General features: G+C 45.9%; 1 protein-coding gene across 1 annotated transcript; it reads left to right on the top strand.

Annotated features, from left to right (window-relative positions):
- Positions 1 to 631: 631 nt before the first annotated feature.
- LOC105355334 (NACHT, LRR and PYD domains-containing protein 12-like) lies at positions 632 to 12,828 on the top strand. The gene is made up of 10 exons (XM_023949638.1): positions 632 to 772; positions 1,595 to 1,717; positions 1,800 to 1,910; positions 7,145 to 7,223; positions 7,385 to 7,583; positions 7,723 to 9,514; positions 9,611 to 9,784; positions 10,502 to 10,678; positions 12,221 to 12,263; positions 12,781 to 12,828. The coding sequence occupies exons 2-10, from the start codon at positions 1,647 to 1,649 to the stop codon at positions 12,826 to 12,828; spliced, it is 2,694 nt and encodes an 897-aa protein (XP_023805406.1). The 5' UTR covers positions 632 to 772; positions 1,595 to 1,646.
- The last annotated feature ends 855 nt before the right edge of the window (positions 12,829 to 13,683 follow it).

The following is a 13,683-nucleotide window of genomic DNA, read 5'->3' as shown; positions in this document are numbered from 1 at the left end:
TTTCTAAATGCTGAGGACCATGAAAGATCTTTTCTCAGCTGCAATCAGATCAGTGATCCACTGAAGAGCAGCTCTGTGAGGCTCTGATCTGCTCCAACAGAGGAGTGTGGGATCACCTGACGTCCTGCTGTTGCCATGGAAACAGACTTTGGACCAAAGAGTCCAAACCAAAAATCTACAAATCCAACTTCCTAGAGGTTTTGTCTGTCAGACCTTCATCAGAAAAACAGATAAAAATATTGCTTTTTCACAAACAAAACCCTGACAGTTTAGAATTTTCCTATTGAATTCTTTGTACTCATGTTTATTTATGATTGTATACTTAATTCACAACTACTGGTCCAAAGCCCATTGAAACAACTGTTGTTGTGGTTTTGGGCTGTATAAATAAAGTTGAATTGAAAATTGAATTGAATCCTGTTTGAGGAAAAGCTGAGCAGAAATCTTGCAGCTTTGACTAAAGCAGAGGAAGAAACAGAAAGAGAAAAAACTCCAAATCTGTTGATGTTTTACAGAAAACAATCAAATCATAAATCCAGTCAATGATTACACATCAACCAATCATCTGTTGACCACAAAACTGATAAACCAACTTTATGATCTGCTTCATGTTCAGACCATGTCCTTCTGTCCAAAGTCCACAGGAATCTGCTTCCTGGCTGCATTCAGAACCGGTTTGAAACTGGAGCCGGTTGGACTTCAGGACACAAAGCGGTTCCAAAGATCCAGAGGAAGAAGTCAAAGAAAGAACAGCTGCATTTGTGTCAGAGGGGTGAGTTGATGAACAGCTGGGATGGAAAGAATGTGGATGTTTGCATTTCACAGGCTTTCAGAAGAAGTTCTTGAATGTTAGGATCAGCTGGGAGCCTCTTTGTTGGAATCTAAAGAATCCTGGCTGAGATCAGATCAGATTGATCCAACATTAGTTTGGATTTCTGGATCATGAAGTGATTAAAGGATTTGGAGGAGTTGAAAGGAGGATCAATCATCTGAACTTCAGCTTTATCATCCCATTTTAACTGGTTGTGATTTTTCTTTTTGGATGGCAGAAAACTTCCTACAGCTCAACTAGGACAAACCTAAAATTGTAATTATCGGTTCTGAAGACAAGAGAGAGATTATTTTACCACATCTTAAGAACTTCAAACTTTCTCCATGTGTGAGAAACCTGGGCCTACTTTTTGACTGAGTAAATTTTATTCCACACATTAAAAATGTGTAAAGATTTTATCACCTTATGCCAGAGTCCACCCATTCCTCTCTCTTGCCAGCACAGAGGTGCTGATGTTTGCTTTTATCTTCAGTCGTTTAGATTATTGTAATGCCCTGATTTCTGGTTTACCCAAAGAGTTTACAATTTCTACAGAACTCTTCGGCACGAGTTCTGACGAGGATCAGGGGGCGGGAACACATTACACCAATTTTAAAATGGCTGCATTGGCTGACTGAAAGCAAAAAGACTTTTTTGCTGCAGCAAACAAAGGTTTGATGAAGATGTTGAGGACTGAAAATGAAGCTCCAAAGCAGAAACTTAATACTGATGTGCAGATGATGATGATGATGATAATGATGATGAGGAGGGTTTCCTCTGCAGGTAAAGGTGGAAGATGTGTGTGAGCTGATGTGGATCCAGTGAATCCAGCAGCATGGATCAGGAGGGAGGCCCTCCCTCTAAAAGCAGAGATGGTAACCATGACAACCAGAGCAAAGCTCAGAGGTGAGATGTACATCTCCAACTGTCCATGATCTTCTCCATGTCAGAGCTCAGGACTCACACCAGCAACCTTCATTCTACACAGGAACCAACCTGGACCTGGATCTGGACCTGGATCCAGCAGGATGTCCAGAAGGAGTGACAGATCAAAGGGTCATGTTCCTGACTTTAAAGACATCCGTCCAGGAGTGGAACAGTGAGTGTTTGTCAGAGTTTTTGGAGGCTGGATTCTAGTTCAGATGATCAACAGTTTTCAGATGAAGGACTTGAGGTCTGGTTCAGTTCTGGATCTCTCTGATCAGGCTCACCTGGAGCATCATCTGTGTAATGAGATCTTTGATCAAGGAGAACAAACAGGGGTGTCTACTAGGCTAGCCTCCTGGAACCTCCAAAATTGGATTTTAAAGAAAGGACACAAAAACCTTAAGAGACTGCTCATATGATTCTTTTAAGAGATTCTGTTCTAACAACATGTACCTAAGTTTGTGCATGGACAAACAGAAGCTTCATTTCTGTGAACAACCACAGAGATTTATTTGGTCATTATTGATTTTATAAAATCTAAAATACTATATATTTCCTGACTTTTTATGTAAAGAACCCAGAGAGGGTTATATGTGTTATGGTGCCTCTGCCAGTCTCCTACCCCTCCCCTCTCCGCTTGGTTCCTGATTCAGCCCAGCTGTACCCACTCACCTCATCTCACCGCCTGCCTTTTTAAGGAGCTCCAGGACCAGTATTCATCGCCAGTCCATTGGCCCTGATGGTGCATATTTGGTCTTCAAGTGTCGTTCTAGTTTGCTATCTTGTTTCAACCCTGCGCCTAATACTTTGTACTCACCTGTTCCAGGAATCCACAGCCACGAGTGGTTGCCTGAATCAGCCTTGGTCTGGAAACCGCATCCTGTCTGCTCCACCCGGTCACACAATGAGTCTCTACCATTCCGTCCATCCCACGGACCTCCACCAGCGCTGCCGTCTCCGAACTCCGCAGACGAATCCACAAGACTCTGTCTCACGCATTTTGGACCTCACAGAATCTGCCTGCTCCCTAACTTACCTGATTATTTAAATCCACGTACTCATCACGCCAATTCTCATCTGTGTCTTATTCCGGGTTTCAACATCTGGGACTTAGTTGTTCTGTAGCCATGACAGAACGGACTAGCCATAATCCCGACCCAGCTGACCCGGAAGGACTCCGATCAGCCGTTTCCCAGCAAGGCATAATGCTCAGACGCCAGGCGGACACCCTTTCACAGATGGCAGCTGTCCAACAGGATCTTTTTCACCGACTGGATGGTATGACTCAGACCTTACAAGAATTAACTGGACAATTTTCTCATGTTTCTGCCGCTACAGCTCATACCACAGTAATCCCCAACTCCTTCCGCTTCCGGGCCATCTACTACTCATGAAAACATCCGGCTGCAACCGGAACCATTTTCCGGGGATGTTGAAGCCTGTCAAGGAATTTTACTACAATGCCAGCTGATTTGACAACAAGCCCCCCGCTATTACCAGTCGGATCGCAGTAAGATCACACTACTCATAAATTCTCTAAGAAATAAAGCTCTTCAGTGGGCCCAAACTTACCTTTCCGCCAACCCCATCAGTCATATCATGTATGAACGTTTCCTCAGCGAGTTCCGATTTATCTTCGACCAACCCCGCAAGCAGGAAGAAGCTACCCGGCGGTTACTCACTATCAAACAACGTAACCGACCGGTTAACGATCACGTCAGTGATTTTCGGATTCTACATCAAGCACCCTTTTGTCTGGTCCATGGAAGCACAGCAAGCCTTTGACAAATAAAAGGTCTTTATGTATCTGCTCCTATCCTCATCCAGTCTGACCCCTCACATCAATTCATAGTCGAGGTGGACCCCTCTGACTTAGGGGTAGGAGCAGTTCTCTTCCAAAAAGAAGACAGCTGTGGCAAGTTGAAACCCTGTGCATTTTTCCCCGTAAACTGTCCCCCTCTGAACAGAATTACGACGTCGTTAACCGGGAACTCTTACCTATCAAGCTGGCTTTGGAGGGACGGCATCACTGGTTGGAGGGAGGAGAGCAGCCGTTCATCGTATGGACGGATCATAAGAACCTGGCCTCCCAAGAGACTAAACTCCACGCAAGCTCGTTGGTGTCTCTTTTTTGACCGTTTTCATTTCACCATCACCTACAGACCTGGCTCCCGCAACATCAAACCCGACGCCCTTTCTCGGAATTACAGCCCGTCAGAACACACCCCCTCATCTATCATACCTTCCTCCTGCATCATCGGAAGCGTCACCTGGGACATCGAGGCCAAGGTACTCCAAGCCCAGAATGAGGACACTAACCATTCTCCCGTACCTAGGGGGGGCACGCTGTTCGTGCCGACTTCTCTCCGTCCAGAAGTTATTGCGTGGGGTCATACTTCTTGTATGGCATGTCATGGTGGGGTGCACTGGACCCTTAATCTCCTCCGCAAGAGGTTCTACTGGCTGTCGATGGATAAGGATGTACGTGAATACATCTCGGCGTGCACCCCCTGTGCCCGATCCAAGACGTCATCCTCGGCCCCTGCTCGGTTATTCCATCCTCTCCCCATGCCGAATCGACCCTGGTCCCATCTGGCTATGGACTTCGTCACCGGGTTACCCCCATCCAAATGTAACACCGTCATCACGGTAATCTACCGTTTTTCTAAAATGGCCCATTTCATTCCGTTTCCTCAATTGCCCACCGTCACTCAAACCGCCGATATTATGGTCAACCATGTTTTCCATCACCACGGCATTCCTATTCAATTTCAATTCAATTTTATTTGTATAGCTCAAATTTACAACAACAGTCGTCTCGATGGGCTTCGTATCGGTAATTAAAAGGTTAAACATAAAATCAAAAGGATAATGAATACATAGAGTTAAATAGGAAACTGACCTGAGAGTCTCCAGTTTACTAAATTGAAACAAACTGACTAAATAAAACTGGCATCCTTGCCCTTACACCCCCCTTGGCGGTAAGGAAAAACTCCAAAAAAAAACGGATTCCGGAAAAAACGAAGAAACCTCAGGGGTGCCCACATGAAGGAGGGATCCTCCCCAGGACGGACAGGCGATTTACCAGAACTCATAGAGAAGAATTATCTTAACTACCTAACTACAACTACATATTTAAAGTCCAGCAGACGAGCTTCACCCAGCCGGAGTTGGGGGGACGGTCGGGGGCGCAGAGTGAACCCGGTAACAGGATCCACAGCCAGGTGTAGGAGCAGTAGTAGAGGCGAGCCAGAGACGAGGTACACGGTCCGGTACAGGAGCACGGATGAGCCAACTGGGAACTGGAAGCAGTTTGCTTCCACTTTCCCTCTTACAACAACAGTCGTCTCGATGGGCTGGGGAGAGGGAAAGCCAACCTTTCCCTCTCCCCAGGAGGGGAGAGGGAAAGGGGGACAGAACATGAATCGCACTGCACCAAACAGAGGCATGGAGAACTAAAGAACATTCCTATGGACATCGTCTCTGACCGTGGCCCCCAGTTCATCTCCCACGTCTGGAAGGGGAACAGGAGGCAGCTCTCCGCTGTCTGGTGGCACAGAATCAACAGGACTGGTCCCAATTCCTTGTTTGGATTGAGTATGCCCATAATACATCCCTCCTCTCCTACCAGGATCTCTCCTTTTGAGGCTGCCCTAGGGTACTCACTACCTCTGTTTCCCTCACAGGAACCGGACTTGGCAGTGCCTTCCGTCCTACATCAAATCCAGCGTTGCCAACGCATATGGACTCAGATGAAGGCTGCTCACCAAGGAGAGCAACTGCTGCATCGCCAATCATCGCAGGGTGGTGGGACCCAATTACCAACCAGGTCAAAGGGTTTGGCTCTCTACACGCAACATCCCCATTCAAGCATCCTCCAAAAAACTAGCTCAATGGTTCATCGGACTTTATGTCATAGACAAACTCATTAATCCTACCTGCGTCCATCTCCATCTTCCCAAAGCCCTGAAGGTGTGTCCGCTTCCCCACCACCCACCCGTATCATTGACGTCGCTCCGGCCTACAGGGTCAGTCCGATCCTGGATGTCCGTCGTCGGGGTCGCGGAATCCAGTTCCTGGTCGACTGGGTGGGTTACGGGCCGGAGGAGCGCTCCTGGATCTCCCGCTCGCTCATTTTGGACCCCTCGCTCGCTCATTTTGCACCCCTCGCTCATTGAGGATTTCTACCGGGCCCACCCAGATCACCGCCCTTGACCGCCTGGAGGCGGTCGTTGAGAGGGGTTATATGTGTTATGGTGCCTCTGCCAGTCTCCTCCCCTCTCCGCTTGGTTCCTGATTCAGCCCAGCTGTACCCACTCACCTCATCTCACCGCCTGCCTTTTTAAGGAGCTCCAGGACCAGTATTTATCGCCAGTCCATTGGCCCTGATGGTGCATATTTGGTCTTCAAGTGTCGTTCTAGTTTGCTATCTTGTTTCAACCCTGCGCCTAATACTTTGTACTCACCTGTTCAATGAATCCACAGCCACGAGTGGTCGCCTGAATCAGCCTTGGTCTGGAAACCGCATCCTGTCTGCTCCACCCGTTCCGTCTATCCCACGGACCTCCACCAGCGCTGCCGTCTCCGAACTCCGCAGACGAATCCACAGGACTCTGTCTCACGCATTGTTGACCTCACAGAACCTGCCTGCTCGCTAACTTACCTGATTATTAAATCCACTTACTCATCATGCCAATTCTCATCTGTGTCTTATTCCGGGTTTCAGCATCTGTGTCTTAGTTGTTCTGTAGCCATGACAATATGTTTTTTTTACTGATTTCATAAATAGTCTTATTATATATTTGCTGATTATTATGATTTTTCTTTTGGTGAAGAACCCAGAGAGGATTATTTAATATCAGATTGGTTTATTAATATTTGGTTATGTGTGGCTTTCAGTTTACATTTAGGCACCCCCTGCGACTGTCACACTTTTTAGGTTTTAAACTGACCCTGGCCCCCATCAGAGAATGGAAAAGACACGTGGCCCTCTCTTTAAAAATTTTGGGGACCCCTGGTATAGACATAGACACTTCAGTGACTCCATAGACACTGACACAGAACATGTTGATATGATCCTTTGGTTTGCTGTTCTACATCTGAACTGTGAAATGAGAATCAAATGACAATTTGGAATTTCCTTATTTATTTAGATTATATAAAATAAAAACTGATAAGATTTATTTAAAAATTCCCAAAGTAGCTTTATGAATAAGAAATGTAACCACACAGGAAAAAATAATGTAAATATTCTTATATGGGTTTTTCAATTGGACCATTTTACATTGGAGTGAATGGAAACTGACTTGTTTGTAGAACATTCTAGCTGTGACATGACACTAGTTATTTTGGGTTAAACCCACCAGTACAGACAGAATGGATCTGATTGTTGCTGATTCTCCACAGACTGGACCAGCAGGGCTCAGAGACTCCCAGTGGTCCGTCTGTCCAGCAGCATCAAACACAGCTGGACTCCATCTTTCTGGTCTGTACATGAACAACAACTACTTTCCCATCATTCTGTCCACAGTCGTCTCCATGCTGCACTTTGGACACCAGTGGACTGTCAGTGTGTCAAACATGGAGCTGATGTTTGGCTCCATGACTTCACTCTGATTGGCTCATTCATCTGGAATTCTGTTGCAGCTGCTGGAGGACAACATTGTCACTTTTGTCAAGAAGGAGCTGAAGAAGATCCAAAAGCTTCTGAGTCACAGGGAGGATGAGGAAGAGCTGGAGGATGGAGATGAAGAGCAGAGGAGCAGCAGAGAGTCACTGATGAAGATCACAGTGAACTTCCTGAGGAGAATGAAGCAGGAGGAGCTGGCTGATGGACTGCAGAGCAGTAAGAGGATTTCTCTGAAGGTTTCAGCTGCTGAGAAATGAAGATTTACTGATGTCTGAACACATGGAACCACAGGGATTCAAACCCTCGTCATACAGGGCTGCAGAGAGTTGATTTACTGTTTGTTGTCTTCATTCAGGATCTGCTGCTCCAGTTTGTCGACGTGAAGTCCAATCTGGTCTGCAGAAGAAGTTCCAGTGTGTGTTTGAGGGGATGGCTAAAGCAGGAAACCCAACCCTTCTGAATGAGATCTACACAGAGCTCTTCATCACAGAGGGAGGAAGAGGAGAGCTGAATGAAGAACATGAGGTCAGACAGATTGAAGCAGCATCCAGGAAAGCAGACAGAGCAGAAACAAGCATCAGACAAGAAGAGCTCTTCCAACTCCCAGCTGGAAGACCAGAACCAATCAGAACCGTGATGACTAAGGGAGTGGCTGGCATCGGGAAAACAGTCTTAACACAGAAGTTCACTCTGGACTGGGCTGAAGGCAAAGCCCACCAGAACCTCCACTTCACATTTCCATTCACTTTCAGAGAGCTGAATGTGCTGAAAGAGGAGAAGTTCAGCTTGGTGGAACTTGTTCATCACTTCTTCCCTGAAACCAAACAAGCAGGAATCTGCAGCTTTGAAGACTTCCAGGTCCTCTTCATCTTTGATGGTCTGGATGAGAGTCGACTTCCTCTGGATTTCCACAAGACTCGGATCCTAAAGGACCCTAGAAAGTCCACCTCAGTGGCTGATCTGCTGACAAACCTCATCAGGGGGAACCTGCTTCCCTCTGCTCGCCTCTGGATAACCACACGACCTGCAGCAGCCAATCAGATCCCTGCTAAGTGTGTTGACATGGTGACAGAGGTCAGAGGGTTCAATGATCCACAGAAGGAGGAGTACTTCAGGAAGAGGTTCAGAGATGAAGAGCAGGCCAGCAGGATCATCTCCCACATCCAGAGATCCAGAAGCCTCCACATCATGTGCCACATCCCAGTCTTCTGCTGGATCACTGCTACAGTTCTGGAGGATCTGATGAAGAGCAGAGGAAGAGGAGAGCTGCCCAAGAGCCTGACTGAGATGTACATCCACTTCCTGGTGGTTCAGGCCAAAGTCAAGAAGGTCAAGTATGATGGAGGATATGAGACAGATCCTCACTGGAGTCCAGAGAGCAGGAAGATGATGGAGTCTCTGGGAAAACTGGCTTTTGAGCAGCTGCAGAAAGGAAACCTGATCTTCTATGAATCCGACCTGACAGAGTGTGGCATCGATATCAGAGCAGCCTCAGTGTACTCAGGAGTGTTCACACAGGTCTTTAGAGAGGAGAGAGGCCTGTACCAGGACAAGGTCTTCTGCTTCATCCATCTGAGTGTTCAGGAGTTTCTGGCTGCTCTTCATGTCCACCTGACCTTCATCACCTCCAAACTCAACCTCATGGAGGAAGAACAATCACAGATCTCTCAGCCTGAACAGGGAAGTCCAGTCCAGTTGTACCAGAGTGCTGTGAAGAAGGCCTTACAGAGTCCAAACGGACACCTGGACTTGTTCCTCCGCTTCCTCCTGGGTCTTTCACTGCAGACCAATCAGAGTCTCCTACGAGGTCTGCTGACTCAGACAGGAAGTAGCTCACAGACCAATCAGGAAACAGTCCAGTTCCTCAAGGAGAAGATCAGTGAGGATCTGCCTGCAGAGAAAAGCATCAACCTGTTCCACTGTCTGAATGAACTGAATGATGGTTCTCTAGTGGAGGAGATCCAACAGGTCCTGAGGTCAGGACGTCTCTCCACAAAGAAACTGTCTCCTGCTCAGTGGTCTGCTCTGGTCTTCATCTTACTGTCATCAGAAGAAGATCTGGAAGAGTTTGATCTGAATAAATACTCTGGTTCAGAGGAGGCTCTACTGAGGCTGCTGCCAGTGATCAAAGCCTCCAACAAAGCTCTGTAAGAACTCTCAGGAAAATCACCTTCAGTCAACAAATGAATCTGAGTGGAAACATGAAAGATTCAATAACTGCTGTCTGTCTTTGTTTTCTTTAGAATGAGATGGTGTAATCTGTCAGAGAGAAGCTGTGCAGCTCTGTCCTCAGTTCTCAGCTCTCAGTCCTCCAGACTCAGACATCTGGACCTGAGTAACAACAACCTGCAGGATTCAGGAGTGAAGCTACTGTCAGCTGGACTGGAGAGTCCAGACTGTAAACTGGAGACTCTCAGGTCAGTTTCATTTAACCCTTGTGCTATCTTAGATGACCCCACCCTTATATTGACGTGTTCTCCCTACCATGACAAAGCTGGATAAAGGTGGAAAGATTTCATGTAATCCATGGACACCAGTGAAGATGGCTTTTTCCGTATACTTACATAGTGTTTTTCGACCTACAAGGCCCAAAGCGCTTTACAGTCACAGACCCATTCACCCAGTCACACACACACATTCACACACTGGTGGCCGCTCCGGTGCCAAACACAGGCGCCCGCCTACCACCAGAGGCAAGGGGGGGGTTCAGTGTCTTGCCCAAGGACACTTCGACTCATGGGCGTGCAAAGCGGGAATCCAACCTGCAATCTTACGATCATGGGTCGACCGCCCTACCGCTGCACCACGGCCCCCCTAAGATCCCCTAAGATCACAAATCATTGAAGAAAAAAGGTTCAGCGCACTGTCTAGTGGGTCTAAATGACCCAACTCCCAATGTTTAAGGGCCTAGGATAGCACAAGGGTTGAATGTCGATTCTCTACAAGAAGTTCTTTCTGTTTTTCTCTGATTTTGTCACTAAGGGGGGGCTGAAGAAGTACCCCAAATGCAGAGAAGATGAGGCAGGAAGTTCCAAGTCACCCAAAATCTTTAATACTCGAAATAACCAAAAACAACTGCTGAGCAGGCAATACCAACAAACACAAATTCGAGATACTTTTCTGTCTGATTGCAGGTTGGAGAACTGCAGTTTGTCAGAGATCAGCTGTAAAGCTCTGGTCTCAGCTCTGAAGAAAAACCCGTCTAATCTGACAAAACTGGACCTGAGCTGGAACCAGAACCTGCAGGATTTAGGATTTCTTCATTTGTGTGGTTTTCTGGAGAGTCCAGACTGCAGACTGCAGACTTTGAGGTCAGTTGTGTTCAGATCAATAACTGACTGCTGACATGACTAGAGAACGATGACTGACCCTCCCATTCCCACCTTACTGTATGCTGCTGCTGACTGCACTCACTCTTACTGATTTCTTTTTTCAGAGAGGTATTCACATATATCAGGTGTGCACAATTTATGTAAAATTTGCATGTCCAGCTGTGCAGTATCAGTCATGTCAGGACTTTCCTCCACAGCTAACTAGCTGGGACACTAAGTGCATTGAACAGTGAATCGAACAATTATGTTACAAAAATGATAAAAAGTGCAATTATGAAACGGTTAGGACACTGCAATATTGTTATACTTCATTTTTTATAAAAAATTAAATTTTGTTCCTCATCTTATTTAAAGTCAAAATCCCATTATGTATCTATTTGGGGGAGCGGTGAGCTGCAGACACAGCCGCACTCAGGAACCATTTGGTAGTTTAAACCCCCCCCAATCCAACCCCTTAATGCTGAGTGTCAAGCAGGGTCCTGTGTTTCGAGTCTTTGATGTGACTCGACCTGGATTTGAACTCACGACCTTCCAGTCACAGGGCTGACACTCTACCACAAGGCCACTGAGCAGGTTATTTATGAGCCTTTTTAGTTTTTGTTACTTTGATGTCCTCTGTAATTCACCCTGACTTGAATGCTGCAGTAGAAAAATTACAATGTACTTGTTTTAAATGTACAAATGGCAATAAACTCTTAATCTTATCTTAATCTTAGACAAGAGCTTCACTGTTACATCTCTTCAGTTCTCCATGGTGGAGCAGTTTCTCTCACCGTCCCTGCTGTCTCTCTGTCTCTGGCGGCTCTGAGTCTAAGTAGAGCTGCAAAGACAGAAGCAACAGTTTAGAACCCCGTATTGCAAGAAAATGGGTACAACGTAATACTGGGAGGGGGGCCTTTTTCTTGTATTTCTACCAGAAATTTATACAAATAAAAACTTGAAATAAAAAAGAAGTGCTGCTTTTTAATAAGAGGCAAAAAGGACAGGTGCTCTTTTTGCACCTGTCCTTTTTCTGTGCTAAAGATTCTTAACAGAGTTCTGTCTAGTTTATCTTTGTTGGAAAATTCTTTAATATCTCTTTTAAAGGTTTTCATGAATCTTTTAATTTGTTTTCTTGAATCTTGTCCTCTGTAAAATATCTGCAGAGGGTTTAAACTTTCTTTGTTCACTTGATTTGTGTAGGATTCATTAAATGTGATAAAGATGTTCCTATGGACTTTTTTTTATACCCATAATTCAAAATGATCTTCAATTCTGAATTAACAATTCCCTTTACAATTTGATGATGTCATTTGAAAGTGCACATTACAATATTGGATTCAAGATGAAGACGTTAATATAAAGTGTTACCAATTCAATTCAATTCAATCTGAATTTTCTTATTTTTCAGCCCAAAATTTCACCTGAAAATATCCTCTATCAGTCTGTCATCAGGGCAGGTCCCACCTGACTGAATGGACAATGTTTCTGGACCTCCAGCTGCATCACTGCTCCTGAACACACTTTTCTGTCTGGTTGCAGGTTGGAGAACTGCAGTTTGTCAGACATCAGCTGTAAAGCTCTGGTCTCAGCTCTGAAGAAAAACCCGTCTAATCTGACAGAACTGGACCTGAGCTGGAACCAGAACCTGCAGGATTCAGGAGTTCTTCATCTGTGTGGTTTTCTGGAGAGTCCAGACTACAGACTGCAGACTCTGAGGTCAGACTAAATGTTTCAGTTGTGTTCAGATCAATGTGATGACAAAGTTGTGTTGACCCACAATGAGGAGAAATGTCCAGATTCTGATCTGCAGCAGTATCTTCCTGCAGCTGCTTGTTCTCCTCAAAGATCTGCAGAAGATCTTCTTTTCTTCCTGCAGCTGCTTGTTCTCTTCAAAGATCTGCAGAAGAACTTCTTCTTTTCTTCCTGCAGCTGCTTGTTTCAAAGCTGTCTGCTGACATTTGTGCTCCACAAAGTTCTGCTTGCAGCCATCAGCTCTTCTTTGTGTCTTTGCTTTGGTCCAAGAAACTCCTTTAAAGCGCGTGCAGAAGAAGCAGCCGTGCATGCTCACATGCACTCTAAGTCCTGCTGCTGTGTTTCAGCAGATGCAGCTGACAGTCCAGCGGCTGATGTTTGTGAGCAGACAGTGACAGAGTCATGCTGCAGCTGGATGCTGCTCTGACTGAAATTCTCCCATGATTCAGTGCTGTTTGGAGAAGAGCTGAGCAGAAAGAGGAAGTGGACTTTTTCTGCTGTTGCTGCAGAAACATCAGTTGGTTTGGATGCAGCCACAGGCTGATGTTTGACTTTCACACATCTGGACTTCTTTCCTGAAGCAGCTGCATGTTGTCCTGAATGTTCCTGAATGTTCTTCTTCTCTGCTTCTGCTGGACTCTTCTGATCTGCTGCTGTTGCTTCACATCTTTGGACTTTTTCTAAACTTTCTGATCTTCTTCAGCTCTGAACTCTTTAGAAGAAGTGAAGGATGAAAAACAGGAACTTTGTCTTTAAACTCAACTCTTTCTTCTGGATTCAGGTTGTTTAACTGCAGTTTGTCAAAGACCAGCTGTGCTGCTCTGGTCTCAGCTCTGAAGTCCAACCCGTCCCACCTGACAGAACTGGACCTGATGTTCAACAACCTTTATCCTTCAGATGTTCAGCAGCTCCAGGATCTGGTGAAGAGTCCAAACTCCAAACTGCAGACTCTGAGGTCAGTAGAGGGTTGGAGTCAGTCCAGCTGCTTCCAGATGTTTGGTCCTAAAGTTAGTCTGAGAGCAAAGATGCAGAGTTTCCTGTGAAGCTGCAGCTTCTCAGTGAAGCTCTGAGGAGAATGATGACAGGCTTCAGGACAACAGTCAGCCAATCAGAGCAGCAGAAGCTCCAACAGGTGAAGATGACAGGAAGCTGCTGCTCTGAACAGGACTGAAGCTCCTGCTGCTCTTTCTGCTGCTGTGCTGCATCACTGACTGACAGACCAGGATCAGGAGACACTCCTTCATCTCTGG

This window comes from Oryzias latipes, chromosome 2 (assembly GCF_002234675.1).
Source record: "Oryzias latipes chromosome 2, ASM223467v1".
In the NCBI taxonomy this organism is placed as follows: Eukaryota; Metazoa; Chordata; class Actinopteri; order Beloniformes; family Adrianichthyidae; genus Oryzias; species Oryzias latipes.
Note: the sequence above shows the minus strand (reverse complement) of the source record. Positions and strands in the feature narration are given on the sequence as shown.